General features: G+C 48.2%; 1 protein-coding gene across 2 annotated transcripts in view; it reads right to left on the bottom strand.

Annotated features, from left to right (window-relative positions):
• Positions 1-20,988, bottom strand: part of larp (La related protein) — a 154,991-nt gene that overhangs the window by 67,689 nt on the left and 66,314 nt on the right. For both annotated transcript variants that reach the window (XM_037429802.2, XM_037429806.2), the window contains 2 exons: positions 7,914-8,003; positions 7,515-7,858 (listed from right to left, as the gene is read on the bottom strand). In XM_037429802.2, the coding sequence (XP_037285699.2) occupies positions 7,515-7,858; positions 7,914-8,003 (434 nt within the window). The remainder of the gene's footprint in view (positions 1-7,514; positions 7,859-7,913; positions 8,004-20,988) is intronic.

Here is a 20,988-nt window from a genome sequence, read left to right as displayed (position 1 = left end):
AGACTTAGAGGCATCTGTAAAGAACTCAGGACATGTGTATTTGTGTTAAGTTCCAGGAAGTAGTTTCGGATATGGGCAATAGGTGCATGTTTTGTAACTTTTAGGAAGGACACATCGCAGTCTATAAACTGCCACTGCCACGGTGGCAGGTATACTACAGGAGCCATTAAACTGTATTCAAGTGGCACTCCAGTTTCCTCAGCTGGACCCTTCAGGTGAACTGAGAAGGGCTGCCTCCTCAAAGGCCTGTTTTGAAACAGAATAGAGCTCGACAAATCATTAATAGTGCAATATGAGGGGTGCTTCTTGTCTGCTTTCACCTTAAGAAAATATACAAAGGATATGTAAGTTCTTTGTGGATGAAGCGACCATTCATTTGACTCAACGTAAAGGCTTTCTACAGGGCTGGTGCGAAAAGCACCCGTAGAAAGGCGGATGCCCAAATGGTGCACGGGATCCAGCATCTTCAAAGCACTTTGAGTCGCAGACTGATAAACAACGGCCTTATAATCTAGGCGGGTGCGAATGAGGCTTCTATACATGTTCATGAGACATTCCCTGTCACTACCCCACGTAGTACGTGACAACACTTTTACATTCATGGCTTTTAAACATTTTGTATTTAAATACTTGATGTGTGGTACGAAGGTCAATTTGTTGTCCAAGATAGTAAGCCAAAGAATTTATGCTCCGCATTGACAGACAGACGTTGACCGTTCAGTTCAATGTCAGGTTCTGAGTACACCCCTCTCTTTCGGGAGAACAAGACACACGTGCTTTTTTTTCTGGGTTCAGCCGGAATCCGTTTTCCTCTGCCCATTTGGAGACCTTGTTTAAACCCAACTGAACCTGCCGCTCACACATTGCTAGGTTGCAAGATCTAAAGCCAAGCTGGACGTCATCGACATATGTACAATAAAACATATTGCGAGGAATGGACAAGCGCAAGGAATTCATTTTGATGAGAAAAAGTGTGCAGCTAAGTACACCACCTTGTGGCACGCCTGTTTCCTGGACAAATAATTGGGAAAGAACCGTGCCAACTCGGACACGGAATGTCCGGTTTGACAGGTAATTTTCGATTATGTGAAGCATTCTTCTGCGCACGCCAAGGTGGGACAGGTCTCTTAGAATTCCAAAACGCCATGTTGTATCATAAGCCTTTTCGATATCGAGGAATACAGAGAGAAAATATTGTTTATGGACGAAGGCGTCCCTGATCTGTGCCTCGATACGAACAAGGTGGTCTGTGGTGGATCTACATTCTCGAAACCCGCACTGAAATGGGTCGAGCAAATTGTTTGTTTCAAGGATATGTACAAGTCGGCAGTTTATCATTTTTCGAAGACTTTGCACAAGCAGCTTGTAAGTGCTATAGGCCTATAACTCGAAGGTAAAGAAGGGTCCTTGCCCGCTTTCAAAATGGGAATAATAATAGCCTCTTTCCAGGAGGTAGGGATATTGCCAGAAAACCAGATAGCATTGTACAAAGTAAGGTTTTTCGTGTTTCGATTGGTAGGTTTTTTAACATTTCATACACCACACGGTCAGAACCTGGGGCAGAAGTACTGCAGGAGTTGAGACGTTCGGAGCTCAGCTAGACTGAAAGCTTGGTTATATGCCTCGTATCTAGTGGATTTGTGTTCTAGTTCCTGCTTTTCTATTCTTGTTCTGTATTTTTGGAAAGTGTCAGTATAGCGGGATGAGCTGGACACCTGTTTGAAGTGTGCACCGAGGAAGTTTGCCTGATCTTCCAAGGTATCAACCTGAGTGTTTACGAATGGAAGTGTGTGTACTTGTTTTCCTGCTATCCTACCGACCATGTTCCAGACTTTAGCCTCCTGTGTGTATGAATTGATCCCTGACAAAAACTTCCGCCAGCTTTCTCTTCTGGCCTGCTGACGCGTTCTCCTGCCTTGAGACTATTTTCTTGAAGGTGTCAAGATTTTCGGCTGTCGGTGAGTTCAGAAGCAGCCTCCAAGCTCTGTTTTGCTGTTTGCGCGCGTTTCGGCATACAGAGTTCCACCATGGGACACGTCATTTTCCAGGGTGTCCATTTGTTTGTGGGATGCATTTTGTTGCAGCATCAATCAAAAATGCTGTGAAGTAGTCGACAGCAACATCAATGCTTAAAGTACATATGTCACTCCAATCTAGACGAGCGATGGTATAAAACTGTTCCCAGTCGGCTCTGTTTATGAGCCATTTGGGAACACGTAGTGGACACTCAGTTGCTATAGTTGTGCTCAAAACTGCGGGGAAGTGGTCACTTCCGTACAGATTACTGACGACTTTCCACTGGAGTAGAGGCACAAGAGATGGAGATACTATGCTTAGGTCTATAGAGGAGTAGGTGTTATGAGCGAGATTATAATAGGTTGGTTCTTTTCGATTTAGGAGACATGCGCTCGACGAGAGAAGGAACTGTTCAATCAATCGACCTCGCACGTCGCAACGAGAGTCACCCCATAGCCTGCTATGCGCATTAAAGTCTCCAAGGAGAACATAAGGCTCCGGAAGTTCCTCAATTAAAGAGTGTAAATCACGTTTTTGCAGCTGATAGCTAGGAGGAATGTAAATAGTGCAGAGTGTGATCAGTTTATCAAAAAGAACCACTCGAACAGCCACTGCCTCAAGGGATGTTTGGAGTTGTAAGTGTGTGCATGCAATCCCTTGATTCACTATAATGGCAACACCTGCGGATGATGTCATGGCATCATGACGGTCCTTTCGGAAAGTAACGTATTTACGAAGAAAATTTGTGTGTTTTGAATTAAGGTGTGTTTCTTGTACACACAGCACTTTTGGTGAGTGTTCGTAAAAAAGTTCTTAGATGTCGTCAAGGTTTCTGAGAAGGCCCCTGACGTTCCATTGTATAATTTGAGTGTTCATGGTGAATGTAAAATAGTGCTGTGTGTACGAAAAGCGAGTGGCTGTTTAGACGGGGAGTTTGAGTTCATGTAACAGGGCCGTCACCAGGCCCTGTTATTTGCTTTTTTGTTTTCTTCGCGCGCTCCAAGGAGCCACGCCGCTCTTTCGGCACCAAGGGTACCGATGTATCCATTGCCTCCTCGGAGGCACTGGATGCCCGCACGTGCGGGCTGTTAGTTCGAACTTTGGGCCTCGCCTGGTGAGGGGAGGCCTTGAAACTTGAGGACTCTGGAGTCTCCGGTCTCTGTATGGGAGTAGGCGGTGTAGCCTGAACTACAGCAGCCTTGGGGGCAGGTGCCATAACCGCCAGCTCGCTATGCGCAGGATGAAGGAGTGGCGAGGGCTGGGGTGGCGGTGCCCCCTGACGCGCCGCATCAGCATATGTAGGTCCATAGAATGGTGGGACTCTTCGCCGTGCTTCCTTAAATGATACGTTCTCCTTCACCTTTAATGTAATTATTTCTTTTTCTTTTTTCCAGTATGCGCAGAAGCGAGAATATGCGGCATGGTTTCCTTCGCAGTTTACACAGTGTGGCGGTTGTTTGCAGTTGTCAGACACCTGGCCTAGGACTCCACATTGTGCACAAGTCTGGCGACCACGACAGGTTTTAGAGCCACGGCCATACCTCTGGCATTGAAACCAACGACGACGGCTTGGTACATACGGCCTGATAGATTCTTCGTGTACCCTGTTTAAATAGATTCTGGTAGTTTACTGGATGCAAACGTGAGTATTAAGTGTTTCGTTGGTATTTCCTTATTATCTCTTCTGATGATAATTCTCTGTACATTATTGACATTTTGGCTCTTCCACCCTTCCAAAAGTTCAGTTTCGGTCAGGTCAAGTAAGTCTGCGTCAGATACCACTCCGTGAGTGATGTTCATAGATCTGTGTGGTGTTACGGTGATCGGTGCGTCACCAAAAGTTGAGAGGCTGTCTAGCTTTACAAATTGTTCTTTGTCCCGAATTTCGAGGAGAAGGTCTCCTGCTAGCCATTTTGGTTACTTTGTATCCAGCCCGGAGAGTTTCAGCAAGACACCTGGCAACTACGAAAGGAGATACAGTCCTGGCTTGCTTTCCAGCTTTCTCACAGTGAATGACGTGGAAGTGGGGAAACGTTTCTATTGGCTGGTTGAAAAAATTCATGTCATCAGTGCATACCCGCTCTAAGCCGGTACGATCAGACAGTAGGGGGAATGCTCCATGCGCGCCGGTTTTATTTTTGTTCAGCAGCATTCGCGGCCACCCAACACGGAGCCCAACAAGGGAACGCTACAAGTTTTCAGCTGCTGAAAGCTTGCATATGTCAGCCGTACAACACTACCATAACCCAATGCGCCTAGGCCAAGGTAGGCTATTTTCACAAGGTTAACCCTTGCCACCAGGAAAATTGGAAGTAAACAGAAGAGATAAGTAGACAGGACAGACTAAAAGTGAGAGATAAAGAAGAAGTTGTAGGGGAGAGAGATAGGAAAAGGCGACTGCCAATTTCCCCTGGTTGGGTCAGCCCAGGGCTGTCGTCTACGTTAAGCTGGCGCCAAAGGGGTGTGTTGCCTCTACCGGGGGGGGGGGGGGGGGGAAGAGGGGGGGCCTTAAAGGTTTAACCACCCAGCGTCAGCTCAACCCCCAGAATCCCCTTTTTCCCGGACATGGCAAAGCGACCCATGGCTAGGCGTGGGAGGGAGTCGAAACACCCCTCCCCCCCCCCCCCCCGTTAGCTCGAGTCCATGGTGTCGCTACACACCCAGGATAGTCCAACAACGCAGTGAAAGCTGCTAGGATTAGGATGTTGTAGGTAGCCAGCGGATCTAGCGTTGCATAATTTGCAGGCAATTGCCCCACCCTGTTTCTGTTTTGCTAATTGCATCTAATATCTTTTTGTTTGTTTTTTAATTACGCACGGGCAGGCTCTTAAAAAAATAATTGCGCATAGCGCGGCGTAAGCCTGCCTAATCTGGCGGCCTCTATGCTATTCCACATGCAGTTTTGTGCCTGTATTCTATCTTACTGCACCATACTCCAAACATAATTGTCACTCATCACCAGTCACATGCAAGGTCTGTAGCATTCAAAAATTTCACAAGAAGTCGCAACACATGTTTCCTGAAGACCGAGTGACCACGCGGAATCACAATATCAGTCACACAGTCACATGGCGAGCCTAAACGTTACAGTTCCTCAAATAAACCTTGCCGTTGCTTCTTAGGCTCACGACACTTAGGCAAATAGTATTCTATATCGCCATTGTCCTTGCACTTTGGGCACAAAGGCGTCCCGAAGAGTCTGATCTTGTGTAGCCATACTGGTGTACGCGCGATTCCATTTGTATGAGATGAAGCAAGCAGGCCTCTACCCTTGATAGCCCTTTTGTCACACATGGCTGGTAAGGCGTGTGGGGATGCTGACATCCGCCCTGTAAAGTTGTCTGCGCCGCGTGGCGCACGTGTCTCGCCCCAAGGCTTTATTTTGGTGGTGACCACCACCGGGCGATAGATGGCGTTGCGTTCGCTCTGAGTACCACTGTCTGTAGAATGGTAGCGCCGGTGGTGGCCCCTGGCGGAAGGCAGGCCTTGGTGGTGGGTGAGCGTTGAGCGAGCCTCTTCTGCGCGTGGCGGCTGCCGCGAACGGTTGTCTGTCGCGTGGGCCCCCCCGGTGCTCGGCACCGCGGGCTTCGCGCCGGGGTCCCACGTGGAAAGGTCAGGCGTTGGCGACGCCGCCTTGGGTATGTGCTAGTGTGTTAGTGTGTGTTTATCGTGTTATTGTGTGTTTAGTGTGTCACTGCGTTATGTTGTTTGTATGGTAGCGTGTTAATTGAAATTTTTGTATCATTCGGCGGACGATATCGTCGTCTAAATTAGTTAATAAATGTATGTATGTGGTGTGCTTTGTACCGACCGTGTCCACTGTGTCCGTTCACTCCGAGAGCGTGGCGTGGCGATGCGCGCGTTCGCCGCGCCGAGACCCCACACTGGCTGCCCAACGTGGAGCTCTTGGAGTATCGGACGACAGTTTTTGCGGTTCGGTACAGGGATTTTGTTAGAGCCGGAGTAGAGTAGGCCTAGGGGGGACTTCTTTGCTAGCGTCGGTGGTGTGCTTTGTTGAGAAGCGAGGAGATTGGTTTTGTAACGTGTTTCAGTTGGTCGGCAGGTTGACTTTCTATTTATTTATTTTTTGCTCGCAAGTGTTGTTCTTTTATGTTGTTGTTAGTTTTCAAAAACGTTGTGTAATTAGGACGAGAGCCATGCGGTCCGCATCCTGGGGTGAGCAAGGCTTAGAGCACGTGGTTTGTAGGCCAGGCCCGAAGCGAGTGAGTACGGAAGCCTCGTGGGTGGTCCGATTTTCTGTGAATAGCTTCTTCTATCTCTTTGGGCTCAGGGAGCCGGGCGTCGTTGCTGACTTGTATTGCGGCTCGACGCCGAGGCGTCGTGACACCGCCCGGGGCGGTGGACGCCGATCGCTCGGTAAGCTGCTGTGTGCGGCGAGCGATAGGGCCACCTCACAGAGTGGACGTTTCCTCGCGGCTGCCTCTTCTGCGCCTAGGCTGGGTGATGGGTGGATGCCGGTTGTTGCCGAGCGACTCATTAGGCCTAAGGCTCTACGCAGCCGCCTGTCGCACGTGGCACAACTAGGTGGATCGTGGCGTTGAGGTGTCGCGCTCTGCTTCCCTCACTTTTTTTCTTGTGAGCACGAGTTAGGAAAAGTGATTTTTGTTTTATTTTGATGGGCGTCTCGGCCGCCACCGATGTATTAGCTAGCAGTACTGACCACCGTACCACGTGGCTGAAAAGCATGAAGCTCCCTCCCTAGGCCGCGCTCCATTGTTTCTTTCGAGTTTTGTTTTTTTTTTTTTTGTTGATGTATTCAGCGGGAGGGATGTCATCTACGGCCGGCTGTCCTGCACATCGTCAGCGTCGTTGGCCAGGAATGCGGTCGTGAGGTCGGGCGATGGAGATGCCTGGGACCTGCGCAACTGCCTGCAGTCCGGCGCCCCCGCGAGTGCTGGTCGCAACTGGAAGACGTGTCGGCGCTAGCGACGGATCGTCGCGCCGACGGCAACGTTGCTGTGTCAGGACCGGTACTGAGGGGAAGTCGAGCCGGACAGTGCAGCAGCGTCGACTGGCGGTGGTGTCGTGGGGCAAGGACATTATGGTCGTGCGATATCATTTTTTTTTTTGTTAAAGATTGTGTAGCTAATTTCGGGATATGGTTTCATTTAAGGTTGGGGGAATGTGGGGATGCTGACATCCGCCCTGTAAAGTTGTCTGCGCCGCGTGGCGCACGTGTCTCGCCCCAAGGCTTTATTTTGGTGGTGACCACCACCGGGCGAAAGATGGCGTTGCGTTTTCTGCAAAAAATTTTGCTACCTCTGTGGCGCAACAAAATATATCGAAATGAGATAAAAAAAAAGGGCTACATAAGCTGAGAATAAGATTTTCAGAAAATAAATTTTTTTCTCACCTTTTTTCGTGATCCCCGTGTGCCCCCTTAAATTTTTCAGAGACATTAGCTAAACCATGTGATGGTCGCCATTTGTACAGTAGCTACATCAGCATTCTAACAACGGCTGCTCAGCCCACCTCACCAGTCAGTAAACGTGTTGTTGCGCCCATCGGGTGCTCGCTGCAGCTCCTCGTCAAACTGGAATTCGAGCTCCTCGCGCTCGGGTGCAGCCTGGCTTTGCGAGGCCGTGCGAGCCCGGTGCGTGCGGTTGCGGCGCCGCACTTCCTTCCAGCCCTGGTCTTCCTCGGGAGGTTCTTCTGTGTCGGCCTCGTTGCCTGCATCGGCTGCGGGCGGGTACGGCTGACCTGGCACAAAGGCCGGCACGTCGGGGTGCAGTGGTGCTTGCGGCAGGGGCCAGCGCGTGGGATCCTTGACTGTTCGCACTTTGACATCGTTGAGCTCTAGCAGAGGGCTCTCCCGCACCGCCTGCGCACAAGTCATGTGTGAACACTGGCCGGCTTTCTTCTCAACGCATGCCCACCTCCATGACGAGGGCCACGTCCTGGGTCAACGCCTGTATCCTGTGGAATGACGCTATCAGGCTCAGTGGAAGGTAACCCTGGGCATCCATCTGTGGAAAAAGGTTATATCCAGTGATTCACAAAAAAAGGCACATTTCAAGCTCGTAATTTATAATCCAGTCAGTTGAATAGTTAAACCTGGATGTAACAAAATCGACAAAATCCAGGGAAAAGTCGTAATAAAGAGGATTTTCCAGCTATGCAGGTTCGGTAGGAAAATTTGAAAAATGAACACAAGTTAATCAAAAGAGGAAATGAGGTTAGTGCTAACCCAAAACGCGTATTTGGCGGTAAAAAATGCGTTATTGTGATAGCAATTATATAGACACCATCGGGGTGTTTTTGCCGCACCCACCATGTTCTATGCAAATCCAAATTGATAACATCCCCTCGAGCATTGTAGCTTTTACAGCAGGCAAAAGCAAGCAAGTGCTGTTGAAGCAGATATCAAATAAGCCAGCCCTTGTCTATAACCTGAAAGGCGCATACGATAACATCCTCCGTGTGTTTCTGTTTTCTGCCACCGCAGAAAACAGAAAGGAAACCACTAGTCTTAAGCGAGTATGAAAAATGTGTGTGTGTGGGGGAGGGGGTCGCTCGAATAGCAATGGTGGATTTTAAGGGCACGGTTGCTATCGCTGGCACGCGTGCTATCTCGGCAAGCATCAGCACCCTTTTAACGGGAAGAGAGTGTGTGAAAAGAGCCCTTTTTCTGGAAGTGGCCATATTAGCGTTTTGTAGGAGTTCCGCAATATAGGATCCAAAAGAGTTGGTTGCCAGTCTTATTTCGTATAACATTACAATTTGTTGGTATTGCATTCATTGCATTTCATTCAATGCGCTGTCATGTTGTTTCCACAGCTAATCACGAAGGCTACAATCCCACTTACTTGTGGCGCGGTGCAAGACGAAAGCGCGTGACGAGTCGACCTCCGAAGATCAGTCATTGTCACTGCGGTGATGATGATGATAATGAGTAGTTTTTAATGGCGCAAGGGCCAATTGATGGCCAAAGAGCGCCATTTCAATCGACGGCATGGAAGGGCCGACTCCAAAAACTTGACGAGTGCACCACGATGCCGCTTTTAAAAGTCATCGCATGTGCCGAAACGGACAGAAATCGCGCCGCATCGAGATTGTTCGGAGTTTCCGGAACGTGCGTGCGGGACTGGCGGAAACAAAAGCAGAATATTGTCGACAGCAAAGATTCACGCAAAGGCTCCAGTGGACCACAGCAGGGTCGGTTTCCGCAAATTGAAGAGCTGCTCGGCGAGTATGTGATTGAGCAGTGAGCGGCACAGCGGTCCGTGACGACAGAACTGCTCCAAGTGCAGGCTATTCAGTTAGCCTTAGAAAGAGGGCTAATGCAGAGCCAGTTTAAAGCGAGCAGGTGCTGATTAATAACTTTATGAAGAGGAAAGGCTTTTCCCTCCGAAGGCAAACGGGCATATGCCAAAAGTTGCCGGAGGAGTACGAAGAAAAGCTTCACAGTTTTCAGAGGTTCATCCTAAACTTGCGGCACAACAACAACAACGGCTACCTGCTTGGGCAAATCGGGAATGCCGATCAGACGCCTCTTTACTTCGACATGCCTGGAACCACAACCGTGGAGAAGAAGGGGGCGAAGCAAATTCGCGTGCTGACATCGGGCCACGGTAAAACTAGAGTGACGGCAATGCTCCGTTGCACGTCAGATAGGCAGAAACTTCCCCCGTACCTGATATTTAAATGGAAGACGCTCCCAAAAGGAGTCGTTTTCTTGAGTGGTGTGATCGTGCGGGCCAACGAGAAAAATGGGTGCGCATTGCAATCAATGTCTTACTTTTTTTTTTTTTCGTCGTGGAAACCGGGTGCGCGTTACAATTGAGGGCGCGGTACAATCGAGTATATACGGTATGTGTAGTGAAAGTGGATAGCGAAATGTCATGATAATAAAACCATGATGAAGATAGTCACGGCAGCCACGACCACTGTACAGAGGTCGTGCTGCAGATGACCTCGAAATATCGGGTGAAGGCTGTGCACATTTTTTAAAAATGTGAACACTGTTTGCAGTTTAAAAAGCGGATCCTTACCGATGAGCATCCCAGGGTGTAGTGGGAGCTGCTGTCAATAGGGCAGTAAAAAATGCTTTTTTCTTGGAACATCTAGCTCATTGCACTGGACGAGAATGTGGAGAACCGTAAGGGGTTTTCCACATCTCTCACAATGTGGTGGATCGCAGGTAGATAGAAGAAATGAATGTGTAGAGTGTGTATGTCCTGTTCTAAGCCTTGTTAGTATTAATTCTGTGTGTCATGATTTTGATAGTGGCGGCCAATAACCTAGTTGTGGCTTAATAGCATGGAGTTTATTGTCTGTGTGTTAATCCCACGTGCACTGCCAATACCCCCTGAGCTTTCGTTTTAGAAAAGGTTTCAAGTCAAGTGCACGGATTGGTATTGATGCATTTGGAGTAGTGTCGTTGGCGGAAGCAGCCAGATTGTTGGCCAAAACGTTCCCTTGTATCTCATGGTGCCCTGGAACCCAGCAAACAACGACACGCTGCTTTGATGCATATAGTGTGCACAGAAGTGAGTAAAGCGACATCAGCACGGGGTTCTTGTGTTTTTTAGGAGTTTTCACGGCTTTGACCACGCTTAGGGAATCTGTGTATATTACCGCCTTTTGTAATTTTATCTGTTTGATGTGTTTTACGACCGCCAGTATTGCGTAAGCTTCTCCTATTAAAATGCTTGCATCAGGATGAAGAACGCTGGCCTCGTAAAAGGATTGGCCTACCGCTGCATATGACACAGAAGTGTTTGACTGACGCATCGGCAAAGAACTCAGGGCATGTGTATTTATGTTGTAGTTCTAGTAAGTATGTATGTAAGTGTGCAAGTGGTGCGTGCTTTGAGACTTCAACAAAAGACACATCACAGTCTATAAGCTGCCACTGCCACGGTGGCAGATATGTTGCAGGAGCCATCAAACTGTGTTCGAGAAGAGGCACACCTGTTTCTTCGGCCAGGCCCCTTACACGGAGCGCGTAGGGCTGCCTAAACGAAGGACGGTTCTCGAACAAGCCAGAGCAAGACAAATCATTATTTGTGAAATGAGAAGGGTGTCTCTTGTCTGCCTTCACCTTCAAAAAGTACAAAAAGGACAGGAAACATCTTTGTAGGTGAAGCGACCATTCATTCGAATCCACGTACAGGCTCTCCACAGGGCTAGTTCAGAAAGCACCCGTAGAGAGGCGAATGCCTAGATAGTGGACAGGGTCGAGAGTCTTCAAGGCTGATGGTGTTACCGATTGATAGATTATAGCACCGTAATCTAGGCGTGTGCGTACAAGGCTTTTATATAAATTCATTAGACATTTCGTGTCACTACCCCATGTAGTGCGTGACAACACTTTCAAAATGTTCATTGTTTTCAAGCACCTGTCCTTTAAATACTTGATGTGTGGGATGAAGGTTAGTTTAGTGTCCAATATGAGACCAAGAAACTTGTGCTCGGTCTTTACTGATAGAGGTTGACCATGCAGGTCAATGTCGGGATCAGGATGGAGGCCCCTTTTTCGGCTGAAGAAGACACAAGTGCTCTTTTGCGCGATGAGTATAAAACCATTCTCGTTTGCCTACTGAGATACCTTTTTCAACCCTAGTTGAACTTGGTGTTGGCACATTGAGATGTTGCACGATTTGTAACCAATCTGTACATCATCGACAAATCTGCAGTGAAAAATATTTCGTAGGAGAGACAGGTGCAAGGAATTCATTTTAACTATGAAAAGTGTGCAGCTCAATACACCTCCTTGTGGCACTCCTGTTTCTTGGACAAATACTCAAGATAAGACAGTGCCAACTCGGACACGAACTGCACGGTTGGACAGGTAGCGTTCGATAATTGTCAGCGTTCTACCACGCACACCTAAATGTGACAGGTCTCGAAATATGCCAAAGCGCCGTGTAGTGTCATATGCCTTTTCCAGATTGAGGAACACAGAAAGAAAAAATTGCTCATGAACAAAAGCGTCGCGAATTTGTGCCTCGATACAGACAAGGTGGTCAGTGCTGGACGGAGCCTCTCGAAACCCATACTGGTATGGGTCAAGTAGGCCATTAATTTCAAGGAAGTGCATTAGGCACCTGTTAATCATTTTTTCAAAGACCTTGCAAAGACAGCTGGTTGATGCTATTGGCCTGTAGCTGGAAACTGAGGCCGGGTCCTTGCCTTGTTTTAGAATTGTAATAACGATAGCTTCCTTCCAGACTGAGGGTAGCTCCCCGGAAGACCATATCGCATTATGCAAAGAGAGGAGAGCTTTCGGGGTTTCAGTGGGCAGGTGTTTTAACATTTCATATGCCACACGATCCGGGCCTGGGGTAGATTTACTGCAGCAGGTAAGTGAGGCTTGTAGTTCAGCCAAACAGAAAGGTTCATTGTATGCCTCATGTGTTGTGGGCTTGCGCTCTAATCTCTTTTTTTCTATTTTGGTTTGGATTGCCGGAACGCTTCACTATAGTGTCATGAGCTGGAGACCTGTTCGAAGTGCGCTCCGAAAGTGTTAGCTTGGTCTTCCAAACTCTCCCCTTGTGTGTTAACTAGAGGAAGTGAATGTGCTTTTCGTCCTGCCAACTTACCAACCATGCTTCGGACTCTCACCTCATCTGTGTATGAATTAATGCCTGATAAAATTTGTGCCAACTTTCCCTTCTCGCCTGTTGGCACGTCCTTCTTCCTTGCGACTTGACGTTCATAAAGTTTGCAAGATTATCGGCAGTCAGCGAGTCTCTAAGCAACTTCCATGCCTTATTTTGTTTTCTTTGCGCATCACGGCACTCATTATTCCACCATGAGACACGTCATTTTCCTGACGGACCACATGTTTAAGGAATACATTTTGTTGCTGCATCAACCAAGAAAGCTGTAAAGTAGCACACAACATCCTTTATGCTTAACGCCGCCATGTCAGTCCATGTTAATACAGTCAATTTTTGAAACTTTTCGCAATCGGCTTTGTGGGTGAGCCATTCGGGAACCTGTGCAAGACATGTATTTGTTACTGATGTGCTGATAACGATAGGAAAATGGTCACTTCCATATGAATCATTAATGACTTACCATTTACGAAGAGGCAGGAATAATGGGGATGTTATGCTGAGGTCTATTGATGAGTACGTATTGTTAGTGATGTTGTAATATGTTGCCTCTTTCCGATTCAGGAGGCACGCACCAGAAGAAAAAAGGAACTGTTCAATCAGGCGACCTCGCGTTTTGGAGCGAGAGTTACCCCAGAGGCTACCATGTGCATTGAAATCCCCTAGGACAAGGTAGGGTTCTGGAAGTTCGTCTATGAGGGACTGGAATTGATGCTTTTCAAGACGGTGTTGTGGAGGTATGTAGAGAGAGCAGATGGTGACGAGCTTATTAAAAAAAAACTGCTCAAACAGCCACCGCCCCAAGGGATGTTTGTAGTGGTAGGTGTGTGCATGCAATCCCTTGATTGACTATAATGGCAACACCACCGGATGGCATAATGGCATCATTCCTGTCCTTCCGAAAAATAACGTAATGACGTAAGAAGTTGGTGTGTTTAGGTTTCAGGTGTGTCTCTTGTACGCACAGCACCTTAGGTGTATATTTGTGTAAAAGTTTCTGGATATCATCGAGGTTTCTCAGCAGTCGTCTGACGTTCCACTGTAGTATTTGTGTCATTTTAATGTTGTGTGGTGCTGTGTGTACAGAAGTGTTGCGTTAGGGGACAGGGCCTTTTGGGGGCCCTGTGATTCGGGGTTTTTCTTTTTTGATGCGCTCCAAGGAGTTGCGCCTATCCTTCGGCGTAGTGGGACTTGTATCCATCATCTCTTGCGAGGTGGTGGATGGTGCCTGCTCGGCAGGCACATTCACAGAACTTTGGGACTTTACTGTGCTTGCAGTGGTCCAAGGTTCAGCAGACACGGGGGTCTGCCGGCCCGTTTGTCAGGTGGCGAAGCAGTACAGGCTGCTCCAGCCGGGGGCACTGGTGGCACGACCACGGCCACACACTGTGTGGCATTCGAGGGTGCCGAGACATGTGGCACGGCGCCCCGGCGCGTCACATCTACGAAGGAGGGATAAGATGGGTTGTGTAGTGCGAAACGTTAGCGTACTTCTTGGAATGAGAGATTGAATTTGACTTTAAGTTCTATTTGTTTCTCTTTTTTCCATGCGGGGCATGATCGTGAGTAGGCAGCGTGATCTCCTTCACAGTTCGAACAATTAATTGTTTCTGAGGTGCAGTTGTCCGATATGTGTTGAATGGATGCACACTTTGCGCAAGTGGCTCGCCCTCTGCAACTCTGCGATCCATGATCGAAACGTTGACACTTGAAATATTGACGAGGGTTGGGAATGTATGGTCTTACACGGAGCTTACAATAGCCAGTTTAGAATAATTCTGATAGGTCGCTTGTTCCGAAGGTAATTATTACGTGTTTTGTAAACGTCAGTTTGTTGTTGCGCCTTGTTGTTATTCGTTGGACTTTGACCACGCTCTGGTCCTGCCAACCTTCGAGCAGCTCACTTTCAGAAAGCTCAGTAAGATCATCATCGGAAATTACGCTGCGGACATTGTTCATGGACCTGTGTGGGCCGACCGAAACAGGGGTTTCCCCAAACACTACAATCTTAGACAACTTCTCATACTGAGCTTTGTCACGAACCTCCAGAAGAAGATCGCCACTTCCCATCTTTGAGACTTTGTAATCTGAGCCCACTGCTTCTGTGAGAGTTTTAAAAACGAGAAAAGGTAAAATGGCTCAGACTGTCTTCTTTTCATTTTGACTGTGGATAACATGGTACTTTGGGAATGTCGGCTTTGGTAAGTTAGGCAGGAAAGTGTCTTCGGTGCGCCACCTTTTTAGGGAGCGATCAGGAAGGGGGGGGGGGGGGGGTGAAGAGTGAAGAATACGATGACAACGACGGAAGTGCGGGGCAAGGCGCGTGGGATTTTGAGCCAACTGTGCGCGTGAGGTCGGACAATCAGCTGATGACCTGTGGTGGCCCATAGAGGTGGCGTGCCACGATTGGGCCACGTATGATCTTCACGTGGCGGTAGGCTTTATGGCTGGGGACAAGCCGAAGCAGTGGCAGACAGAAGACAGCGGGCCGAAGCGTCGGACGCAGGCGATCCAGGTTCCGGCCGGGGAACGCGGCTGTCCACGCTACTGCCGTCCAACTACCAGCTGGGGTGGCGTTGCTGGCACGAGTACTGCATCTCGGGGCGCGGCCTGGCCTGCTGTTCTCTTCCTTGCCGAGGGCATCGCGGGTCTCGGCGAGGCGTCTCCGTGGTCAGACGTTCGGCACAGCGACGTACGTGGCCTGGCTAATGGTCACGGTTGCGCCGAGCATTGCGTCTCGGCGCACGCTCTTCGCTGGACGGGCTGGCCATTCCCCGCATGGAGCATCGCGTCTCCGATGCGAGTTGACTGCTCCGTAGTCGCACCCATGCCATCAAGCGCCGGTGTCACCAGAGCGTCGCACATCGGCAAGTTCGTGGGCGAGGCCTACCGGGTGTGGTCCTCGTGAGCCGTGGCCTGATCCTGGACCTCGGGAGTTGCGAACCTGACTGCTGGGTTAGACGCGACATCCGACTCAACGGCGCTGCACACGGTAGCGCATCCGTGTGCCGTCAGCCGTTCCAGCCGTGCCAACTTTGCCCTCGCGCATGTCGACGACCGCATCATGTCGGGACGACGGGGACCCTAACTGTGAGACAGCGGTTTCTTCTTACGAACCGAGAACTATACGCGCTGGACACTGAGTTAGCGTAGCCGCGAACTCTGCGCATACTAATGGCGGTCTGACTCTCGTGCATGTTGCGTGATGCTTGGCGTATAGGGTTGGATATATAGTTTTATTTTCTCCTGTCACTTCCTTCTCTAGTGTACAATATAAAGCTTCTTCTGTTCGCTTAAATTGTTCATGTTAATCCTTTCTCGTCCGCTATAAACAAACATAGTGACGAACGTCCTTAACCATCACAGGGGGAAAAGCTTTTGCCATAAAATACCATAAATGGCGGCGATGGTGGCCACCCACCACCGAGCCCAACAAGGGGATACTACAAGGTTGAATAGTGAACACTTGGAGACGCCAGCCATGCAATGCCGCTATAACCGAATATAACTACCCAAGGTTGCTTAACTACAAAGGGTTAACCCTCGCCGCCAGAAAATTTGGAAGTAAACGGAAAAGAGAAGATGACAGGACAGATAAAGAGTGAGAGATAAAGACGAAGATGTAGGTAGAGAGAGAGAGAGGAAAAGGGGGCTGCCGCTGATTTACCCTGGGTGGGTCAAACCAGGGGAGCCGTCTACGTGAAGCCGGGGCCAAAGGGGTGTGTTGCCTCTGCCGAGGGGCCTTAAAGGTCAATCACCCGGCGTTGGCTCAACCCCCAAGATCCCCTTTTCCTTGGACACGGCAAAGCCACGCACGGCTAGGCGTGGGAGGGAGTCGAACCCCCCCGTTAGCCCGGGTCCGTGGTGTCGCTACACACCAAACGCCTGCTTGCGCAAACGCCCCTGCGGTGCCGGAAAGTTTCCATAAACACCTAATCTGACATATCTTCGGTGACGACGACAAGGTTGTTCGCAATCAAAAAAGAGCAGTTGTTCATATGTTGTTTGCTTTAACAAAATTGGCATCCTCACAGCAACATAATTTTTTTTATAAGTTTCGTCATTCCAAGCCTTGGATTGTTAACAAAAATAGAACTACATACCGTGACCAAATGCTACAATCCTGTTTACCTATTGTGCTAAATCAACTACACAAAGAAAATGGTCTCGGTGTATCAACTCTGTCGCTAAAAAAGCTACGCGACGTATTTATGTGATTGCTTGTGCTGCTAAGGGCTTATTTGTTTGTCCTTTTTTCTGTCTTTAGCACTTCGCTTATTTTTTCCCCTTTTTTTTTTCAAATGTTTCTATAATGACCTTGTTTATTTAGTCCAACCATGGACGTTTACCGGTTTTGTGTTTTTAAGTTAGTTCATTCATGATGTATACCATGTTTTTGTGTAACCACTGTGAAGCTGCCCAGTGTATGAGGTGGCCAGGTTCCCCTCAAGCTGCTCAATGCAGCTTTTTTGCCTGGTCATCCTCGCAACTTTGTTGTTGTGAATAAACAATTGAATTCAATTGAATATTCAAAGGGGCCCTGCAACACTTTTGAGCATGGTCAGAAAATGCTGCCGATCGGTAGTAGAGGCTCCCGACAACACACAAGCCAAATATTACAGCGCAGCATGCGGCCTGGATATTACAATAAATTATCAGTCAGCTAAAAATTGCTTTCAGTTCTCTCGACAAATCACGCAATATACCAAAAAATCACACGTAGCAAGCCTATCTGTCAGCCATTGGGTGATTTGAACATGGTGTGCACATTGGTTACAGAGATCACCGCGGGATGCCACTACTTGTCCATGGGTTCGCGCGCGCGATCACACTGAAAAAGTCGCACATTCAAAGAAAAAAAGAAAAGAAAATGTGCTCAAAGTCACGACCCGCGTGACTTTTTCTGTGGCCCTGCCATCCCTCCCTGCTTAGCTTCCAAGCACTTTCGTCAGAATTAGAGAAGAGAGAATGCAATTGCAGCATGCGACAAACCTTTGCAACTCCACTCGCACTGGACGGGTTCTTAAAATTTTTCCGGCGTTGAATTCGGGAGGCAATAAGCTCAAGTGTTTCAGGACCCCTTTAAAAAAGCCACACCATACGCGCGCAGTAAAACCATGCACACGGGCATGGCGTCGAAAACCAAGAGCAAACAACGAGTATACCGCAGAAAGCTATTCAGTAAAGAACCCTCTATACATTCCATGCAGGACCTTCAGGGGGCGCCTTGAAAGGCACATGCAGCGCAACTCGTGGTAAGGCGGGCGCACAACGTTGAGAGTCGTAGCAGACAGCAGCGCCTAATTGCTTTGATAGCTAAGGTAGCACAAGCGCCCGTGGTTGGCAGGTTAGTGCGTGCTTCGAGCAGAATTTAAATATATCGCAGGGGGACTATCTTCCGCGATGCCAACATGAATAAATGGGAAAACTTTCACGAAAGCGGCCACGTTTTTTGCGTTAGTGAGCGCTTTGCCGCCCATCGCCAGGAATGACGGCTAAACACATGTGTCAGGTGTACGTAATGTATGAGGCTTGCTGCATAACTACCGCGGCAAGCTGTCATTCATTCTAACTTAGATTATTATCGGTGCCTGCCCACTGCCTGCGTACTTGCAAAATACTTGGAGCGTTTAGAAATGTCATTGGCTCCACGGCCACTCGCCGTGGAAACTAACGTGCTCATTTGTTGCGGCGTCGTGCCATGGTGATTTTTAGCCACGGAGTCTCGCGTAGTGCTTTGGTTGAAATTGTACCGGCATCATTGTCGCTCATCATGATCAGTCTTTACCTCGCCGCTCGGGCAGCTCATGCTAAGAGCTTGAGGCGCGGACGAGAAAAAGAATGCGAGAAGATTTAGTCCAGAGAGGATGGACATGCATTTCTTCCTAACATGCAGACTGTTTAACAGTCAAAGAAAAAGGCTCTTGAATGAGCTAAATCCGAAAGACGAGATTCAATTCATTACTTCCTGCGGTTATTTCCTTTGGAGCTACAGCACTTGGTTTTAGACACAGGAGCCTTTGGGATGCCACATGCGATTTGCTATACGAGACGAAAAGAACTGAATTGTAAGGTTATGTAAGCGAAACTTATTCTTCAACAACATTACGCTTTTTTTCATGAAATGAGCTAATTAGTTATTCAGAAAACTATCAATTGCTAAAGATTCTGAAATTTATAAACAAAATCATTTATATAACAAGGCACCACCCATTTCATGGCGGATTCGCCATGGTGCTTAGCGCCAGTTTAATAAGGACCAACCAACCAACTGACGTACTAGCTTGATCCTATCGAGTGCGCCTAGGCTGCTTGGTGGCTACTTGTGTTAACGATAAAATGCCACGTAATTCAGTTCGCCCCTTCACTGATGGACCCATCAACTCAGGAAAACACTAATCGACCTGGCATTGCATTCCTCAAAACTGCGAACCGTACACGGTGAGGTAGCAATTATTAAGGCCTATTAAAAAATCCCACCAGCCTTGATCTGAAATAAAATTTCTTGCACGGGTTTCTTTTCTCACCAGCTCTATGGCAGCAAGAACATCACGCAAGATCATCGCACTTGCAGAATGCAAGACAGCAGAGGAAATGGAAACTAAACACTTTTTACGTCCCACAGCCGTGATCCACTTATTTCACTGCCCAATAAAGCAGAAACAAGTCGAGAAACTCTGAAACTTCGTTCCCGCAGGACACGGCGTGTACCTGTTGGTACAATCGACTATGCAGCAGTTCATGATTCAGATACACTATGTGCTGGCAAACGTTGGGGGAGTGTTAGGCTCTGCTCGGGCTCTCAACGTTGGTTTTTTCCGATGGCAGCGCGGCGGTGCGCCAATCTCAGTGCACGGAGTCTATATGCAGCGTGGCCCCGCATATGTGACACTAACTAAAAGCGAGACAGTGGCACTGCCACCACAAAAGTAGTTTTTTGTTGTTTTTGGTTTGGAGAAAGAAGGAGGGTTCATCCGCGAATGCGCTTGTGGCGGCAAACGGCCGAATTGCCGGCTCATGGGGTGCAGGCGCACCTGCTTACCTAGTGCCCACCTGCACGCAATAACGAGTGCTCGCTGTTGCCTGGGAGTTGCCAGGGCCACTAGTGTGCCGCCCCCATTTCGCCTACGTCGAAGCAACCACAGAAAATGCATGCTTGTGCCAAAATGACAAAATCCGGGAAAAATTCGCGAGATTGTGCCGAAAATTCGTTTACAGTAGAACCTCGATGATACAAATTCAAAGAGAGCACGCAATATATTCGCATCATCCCGAATTCGTATGAACCAAAAACCAGTTAAAGCTGATTATGAAGATGAACAGAAACTTTATTGGGGTCAACTACTACTTGCTCAAAAAAAGCATGATCTTTTGAACTTTCCTGCCTTCACCGTGTCACAATAAACGGCCGCGGTTTTCTCACTCATGCTGCTGGAGCTTAAAGTGCGTTCACACTTGGCATCCAAAAGAGGGAAAGCGACGAAACTTATTGAAAATTCACTCGCTTCGACGCTTAAGGGGGGACGTGCCCCTTGAAAACCGAAAAATCGCTAAAACATTAATTTCTCGAAAACCACAAATTTGTGTAGTATGTCTGTAGTATGTGACCCCTGCTTTTTCTGTTGTTTACCAAGTTCAACAAAAGAATACGAATCACATTTGTTCCCAGAACTTTTTTTTATATATAACTGCGGCCTAGCCCACTACAAGCATGTCCACAGCAGACGAACAAAAAGGCAAATACCATGAAAATCGCGTTACCTCGTGAGCCAGGTCAGCACAAATACACGCCGTGGCATTTGATTGAAAAAAAGAATAACTACAAAAGAACCCAACGCGATGCTTGTTTCGCCTCCAAAGAAGCAACCGTGAAGAAACGCACCACATTTGGGTGGCCACTAAAATTAGCAGGCAATGAACGCTTTACAGAAGCAACACTACGCATCGCTGTGGCAGCAGGCACCACGTGCAACTCGTTAACCGTAAAATGGCAAAAATATGCTTGTGGCCCTTCGTTTTTATAGTTGTTTTAAAACGTATGGTCTTTTTTTGCTGTAACACATGCCTTACACGAACAACTTCATTATTATCCTCGTTAGCAGGTGAGCAGCGTGTTTCTACTTTGAGGCTTGTTTTAGACTTGACGAAGCAAGACAGCCTGAGCATCCATGAAACGCGAAGGCTGACTTGGGCGTTTTGAAGTCTGCTGCTTGCTTCACGCCAACTTGCTCAAGTAAAGTCGAAGTCGCGAGCCAAGTAACATCTCTGCATTCGGGGGTAAGCCTAGCCCAGCGAGGCCAAGGAAGATAAAGTCTGGGACAATGGCGACGACTACAGAAGCAACCGACGGCGACAGTAGGAGGTTGAGGAGAAAGTCAACGATGTTAAC

The sequence above is a fragment of the Rhipicephalus microplus genome, chromosome 2, assembly GCF_043290135.1.
Source record: "Rhipicephalus microplus isolate Deutch F79 chromosome 2, USDA_Rmic, whole genome shotgun sequence".
Taxonomy (NCBI): domain Eukaryota; kingdom Metazoa; phylum Arthropoda; class Arachnida; order Ixodida; family Ixodidae; genus Rhipicephalus; species Rhipicephalus microplus.
Note: the sequence above shows the minus strand (reverse complement) of the source record. Positions and strands in the feature narration are given on the sequence as shown.